At 46.9% G+C, this 25348-nt stretch overlaps 2 protein-coding genes across 2 annotated transcripts in view; one reads left to right on the top strand and one right to left on the bottom strand.

Annotated features, from left to right (window-relative positions):
* LOC139407447 (transmembrane protein 214) overlaps positions 1-10551 on the bottom strand; it is a 50627-nt gene extending 40076 nt beyond the window's left edge. The window contains exons 1-3 of the mRNA XM_071151243.1: positions 10311-10551; positions 6195-6385; positions 3495-3645 (exon numbers count right to left, since the gene is read on the bottom strand). Of these exons, the coding sequence (XP_071007344.1) occupies positions 3495-3645; positions 6195-6385; positions 10311-10464 (496 nt within the window). The 5' untranslated portion in view covers positions 10465-10551. The remainder of the gene's footprint in view (positions 1-3494; positions 3646-6194; positions 6386-10310) is intronic.
* Positions 10552-21411: 10860 nt separating this feature from the next.
* The window catches only part of LOC139407446 (AGBL carboxypeptidase 5), a 59298-nt gene continuing 55361 nt past the window's right edge, over positions 21412-25348 (top strand). The window contains exons 1-2 of the mRNA XM_071151242.1: positions 21412-21502; positions 24301-24563. Coding sequence (XP_071007343.1) covers positions 24367-24563 — 197 coding nt within the window. The 5' untranslated portion in view covers positions 21412-21502; positions 24301-24366. The remainder of the gene's footprint in view (positions 21503-24300; positions 24564-25348) is intronic.

Here is a 25348-nt window from a genome sequence, read left to right as displayed (position 1 = left end):
TCTAACTTCCGCGAAGCATTTAAGGCCCTCCCACGCCCTCCTTTCGGAAAAGATGACCACAACTCCATTTTGTTGCTCCCTGCCTACAGACAGAAGCTAAAACAAGAAGCTCCCACGCTGAGGTCTGTCCAACGCTGGTCCGACCAATCTGATTCCACGCTCCAAGACTGCTTCCATCACGTGGACTGGGATATGTTTCGTATTGCGTCAAACAACAACATTGACGAATACGCTGATTCGGTGAGCGAGTTCATTAGAACGTGCCTTGAATATGTCGTTCCCATAGCAACGATTAAAACATTGCCAAACCAGAAACCGTGGATTGATGGCAGCATTCGCATGAAACTGAAAGCGTGAACCACTGCTTTTAATCAGGGCAAGGTGACCGGAAACATGACCGATAACAAACAGTGTAGCTATTCCCTCCGCAAGGCAATCAAACAAGCGAAGCGTCAGTATAGAGACAAAGTAGAATCGCAATTCAACGACTCAGACACAAGAGGTATGTGGCAGGGTCTACAGTCAATCACAGATTACAAAAAGAAAACCAGCCCGTCACGGACCAGGATGTCTTGCTCCCAGGCAGACTAAATAACTTTTTTGCCCGCTTTGAGGACAATACAGTGCCACTGACACGGCCCGCAACCAAAACATGCGGACTCTCCTTCACTGCAGCCGAGGAAAACATTTAAACGTGTTAACCCTCGCAAGGCTGCAGGCCCAGACGGCATCCCCAGCCACGCCCTCAGAGCATGCACAGACCATCTGGCTGGTGTGTTTACAGACATATTCAATCAATCCTTATCCCAGTCTGCTGTTCCCACTGTTCCTGTTCCCAAGAAAGCTAAGGTAACTGAGCTAAACGACTACCGCCCCCGTAGCACTCTTCCGTCACTTCCGTCATCATGAAGTGCTTTGAGAGACTAGTCAAGGACCATATCACCTCCACCCTACCTGACACGCTAGACCCACTACAATTTGCTTACCGCCCAAATAGGTCCACAGACGATGCAATCTCAACCACACTGCCCTAACCCATCTGGACAAGAGGAATACCTATATGAGAATGCTGTTCATCGACTACAGCTCAGCATTTAACACCATAGTACCCTCCAAACTCGTCATCAAGCTCGAGACCCTGGGTCTCGACCCCGCCCAGTGCAACTGGGTACTGGACTTCCTGACGGGCCGCCCCCAGGTGGTGAGGGTAGGTAACAACATCTCCACCCCGCTGATCCTCAACACTGGGGCCCCACAAGGGTGCGTTCTGAGCCCTCTCCTGTACTCCCTGTTCACCCACACCTCCAACTCAATCATCAAGTTTGCGGACGACACAACAGTGGTAGGCTTGATTGCCAACAACGACGAGACGGCCTACGTCAACAAAACTAAGGAGATGATTGTGGACTTCAAGAAACAGCAGAGGGAACACCCCCCTATCCACATCGATGGGACAGTAGTGGAGAGGGTAGCAAGTTTTAAGTTCCTCGGCGTACACATCACAGACAAACTGAATTGGTCCACCCGCACAGACAGCATTGTGAAGAAGGCGCAGCAGCGCCTCTTCAACCTCAGGAGGCTGAAGAAATTTGGCTTGTCACCAAAAGCACTCACAAACTTCTACAGATGCACAATCAAGAGCATCCTGTCGGGCTGTATCACCGCCTGGTACGGCAACTGCTCCGCCCACAACCTTAAGGCTCTCCAGAGGGTAGTGAGGTCTGCACAACGCATCACCAGGGGCAAACTACCTGCCCTCCAGGACACCTACACCACCCGATGTCACAGGAAGGCCATAAAGATCATCAAGGACAACAACCACCCGAGCCACTGCCTGTTCACCCCGCTTTCATCCAGAAGGGGTAGTGGGTAGTGAGGTCTGCACAACGCATCACCAGGGGCAAACTACCTGCCCTCCAGGACACCTACACCACCCGATGTCACAGGAAGGCCATAAAGATCATCAAGGACAACAACCACCCGAGCCACTGCCTGTTCAGCCCGCTTTCATCCAGAAGGCGAGGTCAGTACAGGTGCATCAAAGCTGGGACAGAGAGACTGAAAAACAGCTTCTATCTCAAAGCCATCAGACTGTTAAACAGCCACCACTAACATCGAGTGGCTGCTGCCAACACACTGACTCAACTCCAGCCACTTTAATAATGGGAATTGATGGGAATTGATGTAAAATATATCACTAGTCACTTTAAACAATGCTACTTAATATAATGTTTACATACCCTACATTATTTCTCATATGTTTACGTATATACTGTACTCTATATCATCTACTGCATCTTTATGTAATACATGTATCACTAGCCACTTTAACTATGCCACTTTGTTTACATACTCATCTCATATGTATATACTGCACTCAATACCATCTACTGTATCTTGCCTATGCCGCTCTGTACCATCACTCATTCATATATCTTTATGTACATATTCTTTATCCCCTTACACTTGTGTCTATAAGGTAGTAGTTTTGGAATTGTTAGCTAGATTACTCGTTGGTTATTACTGCATTGTCGGAACTAGAAGCACAAGCATTTCGCTACACTCGCATTAACATCTGCTAACCATGTGTATGTGACAAATAACATTTGATTTGATTTGACCAGAGCAGCATTTTTAATCTTCCTACAGCGAATCACCGGCAGCGTATTTTACATTCAGAAACCATGTCATGGGCCAGTCTAAACTACTCATGCATCGACAATTTGTTTACACTTTGTTCCTATATGTTACCTATTTGGCTAGCTAGCTAACAACATGGTAACTTCACCAGTATATCCAACCATTAGGGGGCACATTAAAAAAGGGATAACTTTTCAGGAGATCAATGAATGACAGTGTACAATTTTCAATGAAATGCAAGATAAGTCTCTAAAAACATTTTAGTGGTTATGAAATGCATCTCAATAGTAAAATAGTGTTTTTACACAATGTAGAAACCTACTATTCCACAAATGACACATTTTAATGAGAGGTATTCATAACGTTTTAGCTTTTTATAATAAACAAATGTATTTGTGTTACATATTAGTTTCTAGGGCACAACATATGCTTCACAAGAGCTCTGGAGTGGCGCAGTGGTCTGAGACACTGCTTCCTAGAGGCGTCACTACAGACCCTGGTTCCATTCCAGGCGGTATCACAACCAGCCGTGATTGGGAGTCCCATAGGGCGGCGCACAATTGGCCCAGCGTAGTCCGGGTTAGGCCATCATTGTAAATAAGAATTTATCCTTAACTGACTTGCCTAGTTAAATAAAGGTAAAAAAAATAATTATATATATATATATATATATATATCTAACCCGGACTACCCGGACTATATAGGCCCAATATAAGCTGCATTTCAATTGATTTCAAGAAATTATATTTTCTGGTGCTCTTAGATTTCATGTGGTGCTCCTAACAGACCACTAGTGTTCCAATGAATTTCTTCAAATTTAGAGCCCTGGTTTTGGTTGTGGTTATGTTACTGACCGTGTGTGTAGCTGCTGAGGGTGGGTTCAGTCTCTGGAGCAGCCAGGGCGTGGTTGAGGTATCCTGCCAGGTCTTTGACCCAGACTGACGGGTTGTCAGGGAACAGAGTCTGGCTCCGGTCCAACTGCTGCTTCAGCTCCCCCACGTCCATCTGGAACAGAACAGGAAGTACCATAGATAATACAACCTAACCCACATCCATCTGGAACAGAACAGGAAGTACCATAGATAATACAACCTAACCCACGTTCATCTGGAACAGAACAGGAAGTACCATAGATAATACAACCTAACCCACGTTCATCTGGAACAGAACAGGAAGTACCATAGATAATACTACCTAACCCACATCCATCTGGAACAGAACAGGAAGTACCATAGATAATACTACCTAACCCACATCCATCTGGAACAGAACAGGAAGTACCATAGATAATACTACCTAACCCACATCCATCTGGAACAGAACAGGAAGTACCATAGATAATACAACCTAACCCACGTCCATCTGGAACAGAACAGGAAGTACCATAGATAATACAACCTAACCCACATCCATCTGGAACAGAACAGGAAGTACCATAGATAATACAACCTAACCCACATCCATCTGGAACAGTTAAGAAAGACGCAGTCAATTGAATGAGGTCTAATGTTCTCTGAAGCTACATTTCGTGATGTACAGTCTACCAAAATAGTAAGGCTAGCAGCTACCACAATAACCATGTAAAATATGCTGTTATATCTAGCATGTTGAAGGATTCAAGTGAGACACTTTCTGGCAACAGTCACTACTGATGAGGTTCCAAGTCAAGTCACGACTGGTGAAAATCCGGACCCGAGTAGGTTTGCAAAAGGGAGGGAATATTACTGGAAAAGTTGACCAATAAACTACCAGAAAGAACATTGTTATCTTTCAAGGACTTTACCAGACATCTAGTGGCCGTGTTGGGACTATCACAGGCGTCTAATTCTCCAGCCCTCTCTGTAGCCTTAGCTCACGGAAAATATGAAATCATTACATAAGATGATTTTAAAATAAAAAAATATATAGAATGACAAAGATGTAAACGATTACCTTAAAATATCAACCATCAACTTATTGAGTACCATTAGTGTTTAATACGAATGAGGGTTTCAACATGAAATATCCTTCACACGGTGAGGAGGGAGAGGGGTGGTGCTCTAGAAGGCGTGGGAGGGGCCATACTGACACGGTGAGGAGGGAGAGGGGTGGTGCTCTAGAAGGCGTGGGAGGGGCCATACTGACACGGTGAGGAGGGAGAGGGGTGGTGCTCTAGAAGGCGTGGGAGGGGCCATACTGACACCGTGAGGAGGGAGAGGGGTGGTGCTCTAGAAGGCGTGGGAGGGGCCATACTGACACCGTGAGGAGGGAGAGGGGTGGTGCTCTAGAAGGCGTGGGAGGGGCCATACTGACACGGTGAGGAGGGAGAGGGGTGGTGCTCTAGAAGGCGTGGGAGGGGCCATACTGACACAGTGAGGAGGGAGAGGGGTGGTGCTCTAGAAGGCGTGGGAGGGGCCATACTGACACGGTGAGGAGGGAGACACCAAGTTCTCTAGCGCTATAGTAGACTAATAGGTTACTTATCATATATGATTATGTAGTACCTTTGTTGAATGCATTAACCTGGGAGAAACGAGTTAAGCTAGCTAGCGTTAGATAGCTAGGCTAATTGAGGCTGCATGTGCTTTCTCATCCTACACTTAACAATTCCAACAACTCCATTCAGAATATCACGTTGCAGCCGACCTGTTGGCTCTTGGTCGTTGTGGCCTATCCTTCTCCTTTTAATTCCATTGATCAGATATCTCCTAACTTTCGCCACACATGGAGGGAGGCTTTATGACTGTAGCCTATTGCCACTTGACTTCTGACTGGCCAACAACAAGATACACGCTCCGCTCTGGTGAAAAGCAAGAGCAGCAGCATAAATACAAATCTCTCTCTCTGTCTACTGCAGCAGTCGGGTTCGGATCTGTACGGGCCCTTCAGACAAGTCAGTTAAAATGACACAGAACCAAGACCCGTGAAAATCATATCAGATCCAACCCAGAACATTATTTAGAATTCTGGATACAGGTGGAACCAGACCCCCTCGGGTCACCGGGTCTCGGGTACAGGTGGATCCGGACCCCCTTGGGTCACCGGGTCTCGGGTACAGGTGGATCCATGAAGACCTCTAATATCAATACATTTGTATAAATGACCAAAGTTACGATAGATTGCCATATCGCTTCTGTTAATTATCCTGAAGATTCCAGTAACTTTGGTAAATTACCAGTAGCAACCCTATACCTGAGACTGAGTCCTGGACTGGAGCACTATGACACTAAAACAGTATGGAAACAAGCTTATGATGTTGTGCAAAACAGTGAGATTATTTCATGCGACTTTCGCCCCTCACTCCTCCGTGTGTGTGTGTGTACCTTGTGTTGTGGACATGTGTGTAAGTTGCTGGTGTGTACGTGTGTGTGTGTGTGTGTGTTGTGGACATGTGTTTAAGTTGCTGGTGTGTACGTGTGTGTTGTGGACATGTGTGTAAGTTGCTGGTGTCTACGTGTGTGTGTGTGTTGTGGACATGTGTGTAAGTTGCTGGTGTGTACGTGTGTGTGTGTGTGTGTGTGTGTGTTGTGGACATGTGTGTAAGTTGCTGGTGTGTACGTGTGTGTGTGGCTCACAGCTTTGAATGCATCCTCCAGGTTCTTGTGTGTGTTGTGTGTCTGTGTAGAGGCAGGGGGAAGCTTGGCCTTCTGTTTGCCCGCTGAAGGCTTCTTGTTGCTGGGCTCGGCTGGAGGAACCTGCTCCTTGTTATGCTTCTTCCCCATCTTCTCAAAAGCCTCGAACAATGTCCCCGATGTCACCAGGGGAGCTGCAACAACAGGTCAGAGAGAAGAGAGAGAGACAGACGGAGAGGAGAGAGAGAGACAGACGGAGAGGAGAGAGAGAGACAGACGGAGAGGAGAGAGAGAGACAGACGGAGAGGAGAGAGAGAGACAGACGGAGAGGAGGGAGAGAGACAGACGGAGAGGAGAGAGAGAGACAGACGGAGAGGAGAGAGAGAGACAGACGGAGAGGAGAGAGAGAGACAGACGGAGAGGAGAGAGAGAGACAGACGGAGAGGAGAGAGAGAGACAGACGGAGAGGAGAGAGAGAGACAGATGGAGAGGAGAGAGAGAGACAGATGGAGAGAACGTTTATAGCTCAGACCTTCAGCGTTATGTTGCAAAATGAGGCAGAGACTCCTTCAGGCTGCCTCGATCTGCCTCCCTCCAGTCAGTCAGTGTAAAGCTTAGTTTGACCATGTATATATTAGTGTTGTCAAGATACAGGGTAGAGGTCTCCAGTGCGTCGACCTAATCACAAACAAGGAATCCCACATCTCCCACCCTTCAAAGCAACCGTGTCTGAGGAGCTGTGCGCTCTGAGTGACGTGCTGAAAGATACATTTTTAGAAGCTCAGGCATAGAAGTTGGTCTAATTTTACAGAAAGTCGACTAAAAAGTGTGACTGTCCTTATGTTCCTTGGCTATTTACATTATCGTCACACGCCAGGTTGTTTTACACTTGCTCAACTGCTAGTGAAGAGACGCGGAGAATCTCATCCCTCACAGACAGACATGCCAATCCCACCGTTACAATGCTAACAACCCACCTCTTAAAGGGGCAGCTGAACATTTGTCTCACCTAAATTACTCATATTTAAGGGTACATTGTAATTGATTGAGCATGGAACACAAAATGTTTACACAAACAATAAACTTTGTCGTTTCTTATCATAAAAGTACTCTTCTTCAAATACTTTTGACTGTGCTCCTACATTTCTCAACTAAAAGTCCTTGTAAATAAATAAAAAATGTAAAAAATAAAAACAGAATGTTGACTTTGATACCAGGTTCAGTATCACGCCACTCGATAACATGGCAAAGGTCTGGCTGTCACTTGAGCCAGACAAACTCAGCTACTGCTCTGTCCAATCGTTGGGCGTCTTTTGAGTTCAAGATCAATACATTTTCAATGTTTTAGAGTCAATTTTTCTGAAACAGTCATGTATGCATTACTGCATCAATTACAAAATAATACAATTTGACTCTTATGTAGTAAAAACACAGAAAGGTAAGAATTTATTTGAATGGTAAATCTCTTGATAAACCAAAATGTACTGTAAACCTACTGTCATGACGTTACCTGGGGGGTTAGTTTATGACAGTAATAAATACATCTTCCCCCCTTTTTCCTCTCTACCCTACTGATGGTACATTTGAAAACCCCTTGGTTAACATAGAGATTCTGGGAACATCAGAAGGTGGGGGGAAATTATATTCTGGTAATCCGACCAACTGAACATATGCAGTGGTACTTAATGAATATGATGTCAGTTCGGTTGTCATCTGAGACAGTCTCATCAATCATAAAATGACAAACTCGACAGTGGAAAGTCTACACATCAGAGTTATCGGATTCACATGGAATTGTTGTTCAATTTAAATGTTTGAATATGAAATTATTCGAGATTTGGGTTTTCATAAGACAGGGCTCTGCTCAATCAGTGGCCCGCCCCTGTGAAGGGACATGGGCTATAAAACTTTTCAAACACAACCTCCTCTCCCTTCCTATATAAAGCCTTGACGAGGCGGGGCAGCAGGTTAGCCTAGTGGGTAGAGCGTTGGACTAGTAACCGAAAGGTTGCAAGTTCAAATCCCGAGCTGACAAGGTACAAATCTGTCGTTCTACCCCTGAACAGGCAGTTAACCCACTGTTCCTAGGCCGTCATTGAAAATAAAATAAAAATCTTAACTGACTTGCCTGGTTAAATAAAGGTAAAAAAAATATTAACCTCCTGTTCCGAGGACGACGGTCCGATATCAGAATGGTTCAGATAAGAACTACAGAACGAAGCCAACATCAGCGTGAGCTTTGGTTGCGAATGGTAAGAACTTTGAACTCTTACTCACTACAGAAGTGATACCTCCTAGCCGTTGAGTTAGCAACAGCCGCTGCAAACGAGGGTTAGGAAGGAACAGACAGAGTATCTCGTCTATCACACAATGACGTTTACTACAACCAGAGACATTCTTCAAAGGACTCGGTTGGGCAACACGGCCTTCCATCAGTAAATATTTATTGCATTTTCCTTTTCCAAATGGGCGGTAATTTAGAATGCATAAGAAACTGGTTTGCGTGCGCTGGAGGGGCTACCTGACAAACCAGTGCGTGCGCTGGAGGGGCTACCTGACAAACCAGTGCGTGCGCTGGAGGGGCTACCTGACAAACCAGTGGGCAGGAGGGGCTACCTGACAAACCAGTGGGCAGGAGGGGCTACCTAACAAACCAGTGGGCAGGAGGGGCTACCTAACAAACCAGTGGGCTGGAGGGGCTGCCTGACAAACCAGTGAGCTGGAGGGGCTACCTGACAAACCAGTGGGCTGGAGGGGCTACCTGACAAACCAGTGGGCTGGAGGGGCTGCCTGACAAACCAGTGGGCTGGAGGGGCTGCCTGACAAACCAGTGGGCTGGAGGGGCTACCTGACAAACCAGTGGGCTGGAGGGGCTGCCTGACAAACCAGTGGGCTGGAGGGGCTGCCTGACAAACCAGTGAGCTGGAGGGGCTGCCTGACAAACCAGTGAGCTGGAGGGGCTGCCTGACAAACCAGTGAGCTGGAGGGGCTGCCTGACAAACCAGTGAGCTGGAGGGGCTGCCTGACAAACCAGTGAGCTGGAGGGGCTGCCTGACAAACCAGTGAGCTGGAGGGGCTGCCTGACAAACCAGTGAGCTGGAGGGGCTGCCTGACAAACTAGTGAGCTGGAGGGGCTGCCTGACAAACCAGTGAGCTGGAGGGGCTGCCTGACAAACCAGTGAGCTGGAGGGGCTGCCTGACAAACCAGTGGGCTGGAGGGGCTACCTGACAAACCAGTGGGCTGGAGGGGCTGCCTGACAAACCAGTGGGCAGGAGGGGCTACCTGACAAACCAGTGGGCAGGAGGGGCTACCTAACAAACCAGTGGGCTGGAGGGGCTACCTGACAAACCAGTGGGCTGGAGGGGCTACCTGACAAACCAGTGGGCTGGAGGGGCTACCTGACAAACCAGTGGGCTGGAGGGGCTACCTGACAAACCAGTGGGCTGGAGGGGCTACCTGACAAACCAGTGGGCTGGAGGGGCTAGGGGCCTGACAAACCAGTGGGCTGGAGGGGCTGCCTGACAAACCAGTGGGCTGGAGGGGCTACCTGACAAACCAGTGGGCAGGAGGGGCTACCTAACAAACCAGTGGGCTGGAGGGGCTACCTGACAAACCAGTGGGCTGGAGGGGCTGCCTGACAAACCAGTGGGCTGGAGGGGCTACCTGACAAACCAGTGGGCTGGAGGGGCTACCTGACAAACCAGTGGGCTGGAGGGGCTACCTGACAAACCAGTGGGCTGGAGGGGCTACCTGACAAACCAGTGGGCTGGAGGGGCTACCTAACAAACCAGTGAGCTGGAGGGGCTACCTGACAAACCCGTTAAGTTGACTTGGCTAGTCAAGCTAACTAACTAACTTCCAGTTTGGCTAATTAGCAAACGTATGTTAGCTATCTTAAGCCATATGCTGATGCTAGCTACTGGCTTAGCGAACATCCGGTAGGTTAGCCGCCAACGTGGCAGACACAACCGGACTCCAAAACACACATTATGACATTAGCAGCTTAGTTGTAACGTTAGCTAAGTTGTAGCGACAGTTATAAGTGGTGGTTTTATCGGTAGCTAGTTAGCGGCGGTGGCTAACGTAACCTTCTCTTGCAGCTAGCCATGTAAACTTACGAAACTGGTCGGTCCTCGTCATGTTGGATTCGCTCAGAGCTTTCCGTCCAGTTTTCTTCTCCCCGAGATTTTTCCCTCCGCTGCCGGCGGTGCCCGGTTTCTTGCTTTTTTTCACGACTTCCCACTTTCCAACCTGACTGTTATTTGACGCCATTATCTCGATCGTACAGCCCTGAGGGGAAGAAAGTCGTCTCGTGCTGCCCGGTAAAGAGCGTGCTGCTGAGGAGTAGCTACTAATGTTCCCGGTGCCACGTCACCTAGCCCGTACGACGTCACAAGGCCAACAGCTTTTTGACATCTCAGTACAGTTAGTTCTCTTTATAATGAGGAAGAATAAATAGCAGACTTTCCAATCAGATAGAGAGAATGGTATGCGTAACAAAGGACACGTTTAAAGTGTTTGATCCCGCATGTTGCTTAGCACAGCCCCATTACAATGCAAATCAAATTGTATTGGTCGAGAACACATATTTAGCCGGTGCAGCGAAATGTTTATGTTTCAATGTCTAACAATACAACACAATACGCACACATCCAAAAAATAAAGGTATTAAGAAATATCCGAACGAGCAATGTCAGAATCCGGAATATAAATATATACAGTATGAATATGATGTGTGTATAGACAGTATATGAATAGAAAAAGGTGTACAACACAAGGTATATAGGATGAGCTTTGACTAGAATACAGTACATACACTGAGTGTACAAAACATGAAGAACACCTGCTCTTTCCATGGCAGACTGACCAGGTGAATCCAGGTGAAAACTATGATCCCTTATTGACGTGACTCGTTAAATCCACTTCAATCAGTGTAGATGAAGGGGAGGAGAAAGGTTAAAGAAGGATGTTTAAGCCTTGAGACATGGATTATGTATGAATGTCATTCAGAGGGTGAATGGGCAAGACAAAAGATTGAAGTAACACACTTAACCAGCATTTCTCCAAACTATTGACTGGTACTGTATATACACTACCGGTGAAAGGTTTGAGAACACCTACTCATTCCAGGGGTTTTCTTTATTTTTACTATAGAATAATAGTGAAGACATCAAAACTATGAAATAACACATAGGAAATCATGTAGTAACCAAAAAAGTGTTAAACAAATCAAAATATATTTTCTATTTGAGATTCTTCAAAAATCCACCCTTTGCCTTGATGACAGCTCTGCACACTCTTGGCATTCTCTCAACCAGCTTCAACAACAGTCTTGACAGTATGCTCTCAATGGTGCATCTGTTGAAGTTTGTGAGGGTATTAGGGGACAAGCCAAATTTATTCAGCGTCCTGAGGTTGAAGAGGCGGTGTTGTGCCTTCTTCATCACGCTGTCTGTGTTGATGGATAATTTCAGGTTGTCTGTGGTGTGCACACCGAGGAGCTTTTCACCTTCTCCACTGCAGCCCCGTCGATGTGGATGGCAGGGTGCTCTCTCTGCTGTCTCCTGAAGTCCACGATCAGTTCCTTCATTTTGTTGTCATTGAAGGAGAGGTTGTTTTCCTGGCACCACACTCTCACTGCCCTCACCTCCTCACTGTAGGCCGTCTCGTCATTGTTGGTAATCAAGCCTATCACTGTTGTATCGTCTGCAAACTAACTTGATGATTGAGTTGGAGACATACGTGGCCACCCATTCATGGGTGAACACGGAGTGCAGGAGGGGGCTGAGCACACACCCTTGTGGGGCCCCAGTGTTGAGGATCAGCGTAGCGGAGGGGTTGTTGCCTACCTTTACCACGTTGGGGCCGCCCGTCAGGAAGTCCTGGACCCAGTTGCACAGGGTGGGGTTCAGACCCAGGGCCCCGAGCTTCATGATGAGCTTGGAGGGTACTATGGTGTTAAATGCTGAGCTGTAGTCGATGAACAGCATTCTTACATAGATATTCCTCTAGATGGGATAGGGCAGTGTGCAGTGTGATGGAAATTACTTAATCCTTGGATCTGTTGGGGCGGTAAGCAAATTGAAGTGGGTCGAGGGTGTCAGGTAAGTTGGAGGTGATATGATCCTTAACTAGCTTCTCAAAGCCCTTCATGATGACAGAAGTGAGTGGTACAGGGCAATAGTCATTTAGTTAAGTTAACTTAACTTTTTTGGATTGATTGAATATGTCCGTACATACTCCAGCCAGCTGGTCTGCACATGCTCTGAGGACTTGGCTAGCGATGCCGTCTGGACAAGCAGCCTTCCGAGAGTTAACCTATTTAAACGTCTTACTCCCTTCGGCCACAGAGAACAAGAGTTCTACCCATGTACACTGGGGGGTGGCGCAGCACTTTGAAACGTCGCTTCCTAATCATTTTCAATGGAAGGAAAGTGGTGAGAAGTGTAGGAGTACCAGGTAGTAATGAGGCAATATACAAGGGGCACCAGAACTGATTCAATGGGCAGGGGCACCAGAACTGATTCAATGGGCAGGGGTACCAGAACTGATTCAATGGGCAGGGGTACCAGAACTGATTCAATGGGCAGGGGTACCAGAACTGATTCAATGGGCAGGGGAACCAGAACTGATTCAATGGGCAGGGGCACCAGAACTGATTCAATGGGCAGGGGTACCAGTACTGATTCAATGGGCAGGGGCACCAGTACCGAGTCAATGTGCAGGAGTACCAGTTAGAAATGAGGCTATATACAGGAAGTACCAGTAATGAGTCAATGTGCAGGAGTACCAGGACTGGGTCAATGTGCAGGAGTACCAGGGCTGAGTCAATGTGCAGGAGTACCCATACTGAGTCAATGTGAAGGAGTACCAGTACTGAGTCAATGTGCAGGACTACCAGGACTGAGTCAATGTGCAGGAGTACCAGGACTGGGTCAATGTGCAGGAGTACCAGGGCTGAGTCAATGTGCAGGAGTACCCGTACTGAGTCAATGTGAAGGAGTACCAGGACTGAGTCAATGTGCAGGAGTACCAGTACTGAGTCAATGTGCAGGAGTACCAGGACTGAGTCAATGTGAAGGAGTACCAGGACTGAGTTAATGTGCAGGGGTACCAGTACTGAGTCAATGTGCAGGAGTACCAGTACTGAGTCAATGTGCAGGAGTACCAGGACTGAGTCAATGCGCAGGAGTACCAGGACTGAGTCAATGTGCAGGAGTACCAGGACTGAGTCAATGTGCAGGAGTACCAGGACTGAGTCAATGTGCAGGGGTACCAGGACTGAGTCAATGTGCAGGACTACCAGGACTGAGTCAATGTGCAGGGGTACCAGGACTGAGTCAATGTGCAGGACTACCAGTACTGAGTCAATGTGCAGGAGTACCAGTACTGAGTCAATGTGAAGGAGTACCAGTACTGAGTCAATGTGCAGGAGTACCAGTACTGAGTCAATGTGCAGGCGTCCCAGGACTGAGTCAATGTGCAGGGGTACCAGTACTGAGTCAGTGTGCAGAAGTACCCATACTGAGTCAATGTGCAGGGGTACCAGTACTGAGTCAATGTGCAGGGGTACCAGTACTGAGTCAATGTGCAGGACTACCAGTGCTGAGTCAATGTGCCAGGTAGTAATGAGGCTATCCACAAGGAGAACAGCGATGTTCCTATCTGTGGCTTCATTGCTAAATACGTTATACAGCCTTATTCTAAAATGGATCAAGTAAAAATGCTAACTCATCAATCTACACACAATACCCCATAATGACATCACAATACCCCATAATGACATCACAATACCCCATAATGACATCACAATACCCCATAATGACATCACAATACCCCATAATGACATCACAATACCCCATAATGACATCACAATACCCCATAATGACATCACAATACCCCATAATGACATCACAATACCCCATAATGACATCACACTACCCCATAATGACATCACAATACCCCATAATGACATCACAATACCCCATAATGGCATCACAATACCCCATAATGACATCACAATACCCCATAATGACATCACAATACCCCATAATAACATCACAATACCCCATACTGACATCACAATACCCCATAATGACATCACAATACCCCATAATGACATCACAATACCCCATAATGACATCACAATACCCCATAATGACAAAGCGAAAACAGGTTTTTGGAAAAGTTTGCAAATGTATTAAAAAAAATAAACAGAAATACCTTATTTACATAAGTATTCGGGCCCTTTGCTATGAGACTTGATATTGAGTTCAGGTACATCCTGTTTCCATTGATCATCCTTTAGATGTTTCTACAACTTTATTGGAGTCCACCTGTTGTAAATTCAATTGATTGTTCATGATTTGGAAAGACACACACAGTGCATGTCAGAGCAAAAACTAGGAATTTGAATTGTTTTCTCTGGTCAAGTTTCTCTGGTCTGATGAAACCAGACTTGATCTCTTTAGCCTGAATGCGAAGTGTCACATCTGGAGGAAACCTGGCACTAGGCTACGGTGAAGCATGTTGGTGGAAGCATCATGCTGTGGGGATGTTTTTCAGCGGCAGGGACTGGAAGACTAGTCAGGATCGAGGGAAAGATGAATGGAGCAAAGTACAGAGATCCTTGATGAAAACCTGCTCCAGAGCGCTCAGGACCTCAGACTGGGGCGAAGGTTCACCTTCCAACAGGACAATGACCCTAAGCACACAGCCAAGCCAACTGCAGGAGTGGCTTCGGGACAAGTCTCTGAATGTCCTTGAGTGGCCCAGCAAGTGCTCGGACTTGAACCCTATCGAAAATCTCTGGAGAGATCAGAAAATAGCTGTGCAGCGATGCTCCCCATCCAACCTGACAGAGCTTTAGAGGACCTGCAGAGAAGAATGGGAGAAACTCCACAAATACAGGTGTGCCAAGCTTGTAGCGTCACACTCAAGAAGACTTGAGGCTGTAATCACTGCCAAAGGTGCTTCAACAAAGTACTGAGTAAAGGGTCTGAATACTTATGTAAATATGAGGGCCCTGGCAGAGTGGGGACAGGAAACAAACCTCTGTCAACGTCAACACACTGACTAGACTCTACCTGTCCCTCTCCTCACCCCTACCTGGGCTCGAACCAGGGACCCTCTGCACCCACGAGCTGATCGTGGACTTCAGGAAACAGCAGGGGGGCTTACCGACGTATCAACATCGACAGCACTTCAAAAGAGAAGGTGGAAAACTTCAAGTTCCTCGGCGTACACATCACTGACAATCTGAAATGGTCCACCCACACAGACAGTGCGGTGAAGAAGGCGCAAAAGCGTCTCTTCAACCTCAGGAGGCTGAAGAAATTTGGCTTAAGATCCTAAAAAACTTTTACAGATGCACAATAGAGAGCATCCTGTCAGTCTGTATCACCGCCTGGTACGGCAACTGCACCGCCCTCAACCGCAAGGCTCTCCAGAGGGTGGTGTGGTCTGCCCAACTCATCACTAGGGGCACACTGCCTGCCCTCCAGGACACCTACAGCACCCGATGCCACAGGAAAGCCTAAAAAGATCATCAAAGACATCAGCCATGGCCTGTTCACCCCGCTATCATCTAGAAAGGGAGGTCAATACAGGCGCATCAAAGCTGGGACAGAGAGACTGAAAAACAGCTTCTGTCTCAAGGCCATTAGACTGTTAAATAGCCATCACTAGCCGGCTACAACCCGGCTACTCAACCCTGCACCTTAGAGGCTGCTGCCCTATACACATAGACATGGAATCACTGGCCACCTTAATAATGGAACACTAGTCACTTTAATAATGGAACACTAGTCACTTTAATAATGTTTACATACTGCTTTACCCCTCTCATGTGTATATACTGTATTCTATTCTACTGTATTTAGTCAATGCCACTCTGGTATTACTTGTCTTAAGATTGATATATTTCTTAACTCCATTCTTTTACTTTAAGATTTGTGTTTATTGTTGTGAATTGTTAGACACTACTACACTGTTGGAGCTAGGAACACAAGCATTTCGCTACACCGGCAATAAAATCTGCTAAATATGTGTACGTGACCAATAAAATTTGATTTGATTGTTTTTATTTTATTTTCTACATTTCTAAAAACGTGTTTTTCATTTGTCATTGTGTGTGTAGATTGATGAGGAAAACATAACAAAATGTGGAAAAAGGCAACGGGTCTGAATACTTTCCTAATGCACTGAGGTTAGACAGGTAAGAGACAGACAGGTAGGTAGATAGAGGTTGGACAGGTAAGAGACAGACAGGTAGGTAGATAGAGGTGAGACAGGTAAGAGACAGACAGGTAGGTAGATAGAGGTGAGACAGGTAAGAGACAGACAGGTAGGTAGATATAGGTTAGACAGGTAAGAGACAGACAGGTAGGTAGATAGAGGTTAGACAGGTCGGTAGATAGAGGTTAGACAGGTAAGAGACAGACAGGTAGGTAGATAGAGGATAGACAGGTCGGTAGATAGAGGTTAGACAGGTAAGAGACAGACAGGTAGGTAGACAGAGGTTAGACAGGTAGATAGAGGTAGGTAGAGGTAAGAGACAGACAGGTACAGTTGAAGTCAGGTAGACAGACAGGTAGGTAGATAGAGGTTAGACAGACAGGTAGGTAGATAGAGGTTAGACAGGTAAGAGACAGACAGGTAGGTAGATAGAGGTTAGACAGGTAAGAGACAGACAGGTAGGTAGATAGAGGTTAGACAGGTAAGAGACAGACAGTTAGGTAGATAGAGGTTAGACAGGTAAGAGACAGACAGGTAGGTAGATAGAGGTTAGACAGGTAAGAGACAGACAGGTACAGTTGAAGTCGGAAGTTTACAAACACCTTAGCTAAATACATTTAAACTCCGTTTTTCACAATTCCTGACATTTAATCCTAGTAAAAATGTCCTGTCTTAGGTCAGTTAGGATCACCACTTTATTTTAAGAATGTGAATAGTCAGAATAATAGTAGAGAGAATAATTTATTTATTTCAGCTAATATTTCTTTCATCACATTCCCAATGGGTCAGAAGTTTACATAAACTCAGTTAGTATTTTGTAGCATTGCCTTTAAATTGTTTAACTTGGGTCAAACGCTTCGGGCAGCCTTCCACAAGCTTCCCACAATAAGTTGGGTGAATTTTGGCCCATTCCTCCTGACAGAGCTGGTGTAACTGAGTCAGATTTGTAGGCCTCCTTGCTCGCACACGCTTTTTCAGTTCTGCCCACAAATGTTCTATAGGATTGAGGTCAGGGCTTTGTGATGGCCACTCCAATACCTTGACTTTGTTGTCCTTAAGCCATTTTGCCACAACTTTGGAAGTATGCTTGGGGTCATTGTCCATTTGGAAGACCCATTTGCGACCAAGCATTAACTTCCTGACTAATGTCTTGAGATGTTGCTTCAATATATACATATAATTTTCCATCCTCATTTTTAAAATTACTTTATTTAATCAGGTAGGCTAGTTGAGAACACCTTTATTTAACCAGGTAGGCTAGTTGAGAACAAGTTCTCATTTACAACTGCGACCTGGCCAAGATAAAGCATAGCAGTGTGAACAGACAACAACACAGAGTTACACATGGAGTAAACAATTAACAAGTCAATATCACAGTAGAAAAAAAATATTTAAAAAAGAGTCTATATACATTGTGTGCAAAAGGCATGAGGAGGTAGGAGAATAATTACAATTTAGCAGATTAACAATGGGGTGATAAATGATCAGATGGTCATGTGCAGGTAGAGCTACTGGTGTGCAAAAGAGCAGAAAAGTAAATAAATAAAAACAGTATGGGGATGAGGTGGGTAAATTGGGTGGGCAATTTACCGATGGACTATGTACAGCTGCAGCGATCGGTTAGCTGCTCAGATAGCAGATGTTTAAAGTTGGTGAGGGAGACAAAAGTCTCCCTAAAGTCTGCAGCGATTTTTGCAATTCGTTCCAGTCACAGGCAGTGGAGAACTGGAAGGACAGGCGGCCAAATGAGGTGTTGACTTTAGGGGGGGATCAGTGAGATACACCTGCTGGAGCGCGTGCTACGGGTGGGTGTTGCCATCGTGACCAGTGAACTGAGATAAGGCGGAGCTTTACCTAGCATGGACTTGTAGATGACCTGGAGCCAGTGGGTCTGGCGACGAATATGTAGCGAGGACGCCACCTATTTTGTGAAGTGCACCAGTCCTTCTTGCAGCAAAGCACCCCCACAACATGATGCTGCCACCCCCGTGCTTCACGTTGGGATGGTGTTCTTCGGCTTGCAAGCCTCCCCCTTTTTCCTCCAATCATAACGATGGTCAATACGGCCAAACAGTTCTATTTTTGGTTCATCAGACCAGAGGACAGTTCTCCAAAAAGTACGATCTTTGTCCCCATGTGCAGTTGCAAACCGTTGTCTGGCTTTTCTATGGCGGTTTTGGAGCAGTGGCTTCTTCCTTGCTGAGCGGCCTTTCAGGTTATGTCGATATAGGACTCGTTTTGCGGTGGATATAGATACTTTTGTACCTGCTTCCTCCAGCATCTTCACAGGTCCTTTGCTGTTGTTCTGGAATTGATTTGCACTTTTCGCACAAAAGTATGTTAATCTCTAGGAGACAGAACGCGTCTCCTTTCTGAGTGGTATGACGCCTGCGTAGTCCCATGGTGTTTATACTTGCGTACTATTGTTTGTACAGTTGAACGTGGTACCTTCAGGCGTTTAGAAATTGCTCCCAAGGATGAACCAGACTTGTGAAGGTCTACAATTTTTTTTCTGAGGTCTGAGATTTCTTTTGATTTTCCCATGATGTCAAGCAGAGGCACTGAGTTTGAAGGTATGCCTTGAAATACATCAACAGGTACATCAGTTGGAAAAATGAGTTGTGTCATGTACAAAGTAGATATCCTAACCGACTTGCCAAAACTATAGTTTGTTAACAAGGAATTTGTGGAGTGGTTGAAAAACGAGTTTTAATGACTCCAACCTAAGTGTATGTAAACTTCCGACTTCAACTGTAGGTAGGGGTAAAAATTACGAGGCTATCTTTTTTTTAACCTTTATTTAACTTGGCAAGGTAGTTAACAAATTCTTATTTATAATGACGGCCTACCCCGGCAATCAGGATAGATAATAAACAGAGTAGCAGCAGCATATGTGAAGAGTGTGAAAAATGTGTTTATGTGTGAGTGTGTGTGGTGTCAATTTGCAGGTGTGTTTGTTTTGTGTGTGTGAATGTATGTAGTGTGTGGGTAGAGTCCAGTGAGTGTGTAACCAATGTCAAATGGCTAGCTAGTTAGCGGTGGTGCGCGCTAATTGCGTTTCACTCTGTGAGGTCACTCGCTCTGAGGCCTTTAAGTAGTTGTTCCCCTTGCTCTGCAAGGGCCGTGGCTTTTGTGGTGCGATGGGTAACGGGGCTTCGTGGGTGTCAGTTGTTGATGGGTGCAGAGGATCCCTGGTTCGATCCCAGGTAGGGGCGAGGAGAGGGACAATGTGCAAAATGTAAAAAAATAGTGGGTAAGTCTAGGTAGCCAACTGTTCAGGAGTCGTATGGCTTGGCGGTAGAAGCTGTTCAGGAGTCGTATGGCTTGGAGGTAGAAGCTGTTCAGGAGTCGTATGGCTTGGAGGTAGAAGCTGTTCAGGAGTCGTATGGCTTGGAGGTAGAAGCTGTTCAGGAGTCGTATGGCTTGGCGGTAGAAGCTGTTCAGGAGTCGTATGGCTTGGAGGTAGAAGCTGTTCAGGAGTCGTATGGCTTGGAGGTAGAAGCTGTTCAGGAGTCGTATGGCTTGGCGGTAGAAGCTGTTCAGGAGCCTTTTGGCGCTTGGTACTGCTTGCCGTGCATTAGCAGAGAGAACAGTCTATGACTTGGGTGGCTAGAGTCTTTGCCAATTTGTAGGGACACAGCCTGGTATAGAGGTCCTGGATGGCAGGGAGCTTGGCCCCAGTGATGTACTGGGCTGTATGCCATACCCTTTGTAATGCCTTGCGGTCAGATTTCATGCAGTTTCCGTACCAAGAGGCGATGCAGCCAGTCAAGATGCTCTCAATGGTGCAGTTGTAGAATATTTTGAGGATCAGAGGGCTCATGCAAAATCAGCCGCCTGAGGGGGAAGAGACATTGTCGTACCCTCTTCACGACTGTGTTGGGTGTTGGTGTGTTTGGATGATGATAGGTGCTTAGTGATGTGGACATCAAGGAACTTGAAGCTCTCAACCCACTCCACTCCAGGCCTGTCGATGTGAATGAGGGTGTGTTGGCCCTCCGTTTCCTGTAGTCCACGGTCAGCTCCTTTGTCTTGCTGACATTGAGGGAGAGGTTGTTCTCCAAGCACCACATTGCCAGGTCTCTGACCTCCTACCTGTAGACTGCCTCATCGTTGACAGTGATCAGGCCTACCAACGTTGTTGCCTGCAAACGTAATGATGGTGTTGGAGTCATGCACAGCCACGTAGTCGTGGGTGAACATTGTTGCTATTGTTGCTCTTAGACGTTTCCACTTCACAATAACAGCACTTACAGTTGACCGGGTCAGCTCTAGCAGGGCAGAAATTTGACGAACTGACTTGTTGGAAAGGTGGCATTTTATGATGATACCACATTGAAAGTCACTGAGCTCTTCAGTAAGGCCATTCTACTGCCACTGTTTGTCTATGGAGATTGCATGGACCTGTGCTCGATTTTCTTTTATACCTGTCAGCAATGGGTGTGGCTGAAATAGCCAAATCCACTAATTTGAAGGTGTGTCCACATACTTTTGTATATATACTGTATAACAATATGAGGCAACATCCCTGGTTGGTTAACTCAGGCTTAGGAGTTTCGTTCTTTAATCTAATATCAGTCAGTTAACATGACCTTCATGAATTTTGAAGCCTTTGTGATTTATTTATATTTTTAATTACGCTTCAAAATTAACAAAAAGTGATGATAGTGACATTAGCTGATTAGGATGACCTCATTAAGATTATCTCAAATCGTATAAGATATCCTCAGCCTATGTTCACCATATACCTTATTTACAGCGTTTATCCAAAAACCCTACAAATCTTCCATTAATTTTCCCTAAGTTTTATCAACAACGAACAATGGCGGAGTTAGTGCCTACAAAAACACGCCATTGGGGGTTGAATACATGTTCAGGTTTAATATTTATCTCGAGCCGAGTCAACCAATCTGCGTTCGCCTTGCTCTGACGTGGACTTCTTCTTCCTGCCTGAGCCAATCAGCCACCGTGTTGTTGTTTCTCAGCTACTAGTGGGTTTGTTTGGGTTTAAAGAGCTGTTTGGTGATCGGGAAAGACACGAACGCCCCAAAAAATGAGCATCGTTCACAAATAAGTAAGATTATCGTTACAAATAATTAAGTTGGTGTTTCTGTGCACGTTTCTACTGAGATTGCATCGATCGAGTGGTGACGATATTGTACATTCCCGTGCTTTTGTTTGATTTCCTTACCTGTCTGCTCGCTACGTTACGTTAATTAAGCAAGCCTGTGACGTTAGAGCATCCAAACCAAAATGTCAATACATCCTACCTTTCTGACAGACTTGGGGATTTTGTTAGGTTGTAACGTTAACACTTGTTTAAATTATCCAAGGAACGTCGTTTGATATCAAAGTCAGACCACTGGCCCGCTAATGTTTTGCTAGCGAGGCTTTTTGTCCGTTCAGACACCAACAATAGAACGTTGTTGCACCAACCAGCCTCAGTCCTGGCAGCAATCCTCCAGGCACAGACAGCTAGGAAGACAGACATGTTTCACGATTTCTTCCTCTGTGACTGTTTTGTGTTTGTCTTCAACAGGGTGGTGTGTGTATCTCCAACAGGGTGGGTGTGTGTATCTCCAACAGGGTGGGTGTGTGTATCTCCAACAGGGTGGGTGTGTGTATCTCCAACAGGGTGGGTGTGTGTATCTCCAACAGGGTGGGTGTGTGTATCTCCAACAGGGTGGTGTGTTTGTCTCCAACAGGGTGGGTGTGTTTGTCTCCAACAGGGTGGGTGTGTGTGTGTATCTCCAACAGGGTGGGTGTGTGTATCTCCAACAGGGTGGGTGTGTGTATCTCCAACAGGGTGGGTGTGTGTATCTCCAACAGTGTGGGTGTGTTTATCTCCAACAGGGTGGGTGTGTGTATCTCCAACAGGGTGGGTGTGTGTATCTCCAACAGGGTGGGTGTGTGTATCTCCAACAGGGTGGGTGGGTGTGTTTATCTTCAACAGGGTGTGTGTGAGTGTGTTTGTCTCCAACAGGGTGGGTGTGTTTGTCTCCAACAGGGTGGGTGTGTTTATCTCCAACAGGGTGGGTGTATTTATCTCCAACAGGGTGTGTGTGAGTGTGTTTATCTCCAACAGGGTGGGTGTGTTTATCTCCAACAGGGTGTGTGTGAGTGTGTTTATCTCCAACAGGGTGGTGTGAGTGTGTTTATCTCCATCAGGGTGGTGTGAGTGTGTTTATCTCCATCAGGGTGGTGTGAGTGTGTTTATCTCAAACAGGGTGGGTGTGTGTATCTCCAACAGGGTGGGTGTGTGTATCTCCAACAGGGTGGGTGGGTGTGTGTATCTCCAACAGGGTGGGTGGGTGTGTTTATCTCCAACAGGGTGTGTGTGAGTGTGTTTATCTCCAACAGGGTGGGTGTGTTTATCTCCAACAGGGTGGGTGTGTTTATCTCCAACAGGGTGTGTGTGAGTGTGTTTATCTCCAACAGGGTGGGTGTGGGTGTGTGTATCTCCAACAGGGTGGGTGTGTGTATCTCCAACAGGGTGGGTGTGTGTGTGTATCTCCAACAGGGTGGGTGTGTGTGTGTATCTCCAACAGGGTGGGTGTGAGTGTGTTTATCTTCAACAGGGTGTGTGTGAGTGTGTTTATCTCCAACAGGGTGGTGTGTTTGTCTCCAACAGGGTGGGTGTGTTTGTCTCCAACAGGGTGGGTGTGTTTATCTCCAACAGGGTGGGTGTGTTTGTCTCCAACAGGGTGGGTGTGTTTATCTCCAACAGGGTGGGTGTGTTTATCTCCAACAGGGTGGGTGTGTTTATCTCCAACAGGGTGGTGTGTTTATCTCCAACAGGGTGGTGTGTTTATCTCCAACAGGGTGGGTTTGTTTATCTCCATCAGGGTGGTGTGAGTGTGTTTATCTCCATCAGGGTGGTGTGAGTGTGTTTATCTCAAACAGGGTGGTGTGTTTATCTCCAACAGAGTGGTGTGAGTGTGTTTATCTCCAACAGGGTGGTGTGAGTGTGTTTATCTCCATCAGGGTGGTGTGAGTGTGTTTATCTCAAACAGGGTGGGTGTGTTTATCTCCAACAGGGTGGTGTATTTATCTCCAACAGGGTGGTGTATTTATCTCCAACAGGGTGGGTGTGTTTATCTCCAACAGGGTGGGTGTGTGTATCTCCAACAGGGTGGGTGTGGGTGTGTTTATCTCCAACAGGGTGGGTTTGTTTATCTCCAACAGGGTGTGTGTGAGTGTGTTTATCTCCAACAGGGTGGTGTGTTTATCTCCAACAGGGTGGTGTGTTTATCTCCAACAGGGTGGGTGTGTGTATCTCCAACAGGGTGGGTGTGGGTATCTCCAACAGGGTGGGTGTGGTTGTGTTTATCTCCAACAGGGTGGGTTTGTTTATCTCCAACAGGGTGTGTGTGAGTGTGTTTATCTCCAACAGGGTGGTGTGTTTATCTCCAACAGGGTGGTGTGTTTATCTCCAACAGGGTGGTGTGTTTATCTCCAACAGGGTGGTGTATTTATATCCAACAGGGTGGTGTGTTTATCTCCAACAGGTTGTGTGTGAGTGTGTTTATCTCCAACAGGGTGGTGTGGGTGTGTTTATCTCCAACAGGTTGGTGTGTTTGTCTCCAACAGGGTGGGTGTGTGTATCTCCAACAGGGTGGGTGTGTGTGTATCTCCAACAGGGTGGGTGTGGGTGTGTTTATCTCCATCAGGGTGGGTGTGTTTATCTCCATCAGGGTGGGTGTGTTTATCTCCAACAGGGTGGGTGTGTGTATCTCCAACAGGGTGGGTGTGGGTGTGTTTGTCTCCATCAGGGTGGGTGTGTTTATCTCCATCAGGGTTTTGTGGGTGTGTTTATCTCCAACAGGTTTTTGTGTTTATCTCCAACAAGGTGGGTGTCTTTATCTCCAACAGGGTGGTGTGTTTATCTCTAACAGGGTGGTGTGAGTACCAGCTGGCCCCGAGGTTAGGTCAGAGGTCATGGAGGTTCGTGTTGGAAGCGTGGTGTTCAGCTCCAGGTTTGACTCTGGAAACCTTGGCCGCGTGGAGAAGGTTGACTCCTTCCCCTCCGACGCCGCCTGTCCCACTTCCACAACCCTTAGCAGCACCCCCGACTACGAGTTTAATGTCTGGACGCGCCCTGACTGTGCCGGGACAGAACACGAGAATGGAAACAGGTAACCTAGCAACTCGCACACACACACAATTGGACAGGTAGAACAATATGTCTAACCAACAACACACCTCTGGGCTCTGAGGAATACAGCCTCCTCTGGGCTCTGAGGAATACAGCCTCCTCTGGGCTCTGAGGAATACAGCCTCCTCTGGGCTCTGAGGAATACAGCCTCCTCTGGGCTCTGAGGAATACAGCCTCCTCTGGGCTCTGAGGAATACAGCCTCCTCTGGGCTCTGAGGAATACAGCCTCCTCTGGGCTCTGAGGAATACAGCCTCCTCTGGGCTCTGAGGAATACAGCCTCCTCTGGGCTCTGAGGAATACAGCCTCCTCTGGGCTCTGAGGAATACAGCCTCCTCTGGGCTCTGAGGAATACAGCCTCCTCTGGGCTCTGAGGAATACAGCCTCCTCTGGGCTCTGAGGAATACAGCCTCCTCTGGGCTCTGAGGAATACAGCCTCCTCTGGGCTCTGAGGAATACAGCCCCCTCTGGGCTCTGAGGAATACAGCCTCCTCTGGGCTCTGAGGAATACAGCCTCCTCTGGGCTCTGAGGAATACAGCCTCCTCTGGGCTCTGAGGAATACAGCCTCCTCTGGGCTCTGAGGAATACAGCCTCCTCTGGGCTCTGAGGAATACAGCCTCCTCTGGGCTCTGAGGAATACAGCCTCCTCTGGGCTCTGAGGAATACAGCCTCTGGGCTCTGAGGAATACAGCCTCCTCTGGGCTCTGAGGAATACAGCCTCCTCTGGGCTCTGAGGAATACAGCCTCCTCTGGGCTCTGAGGAATA

This window comes from Oncorhynchus clarkii, chromosome 4 (assembly GCF_045791955.1).
Source record: "Oncorhynchus clarkii lewisi isolate Uvic-CL-2024 chromosome 4, UVic_Ocla_1.0, whole genome shotgun sequence".
Lineage (NCBI taxonomy): Eukaryota > Metazoa > Chordata > Actinopteri > Salmoniformes > Salmonidae > Oncorhynchus > Oncorhynchus clarkii.
Note: the sequence above shows the minus strand (reverse complement) of the source record. Positions and strands in the feature narration are given on the sequence as shown.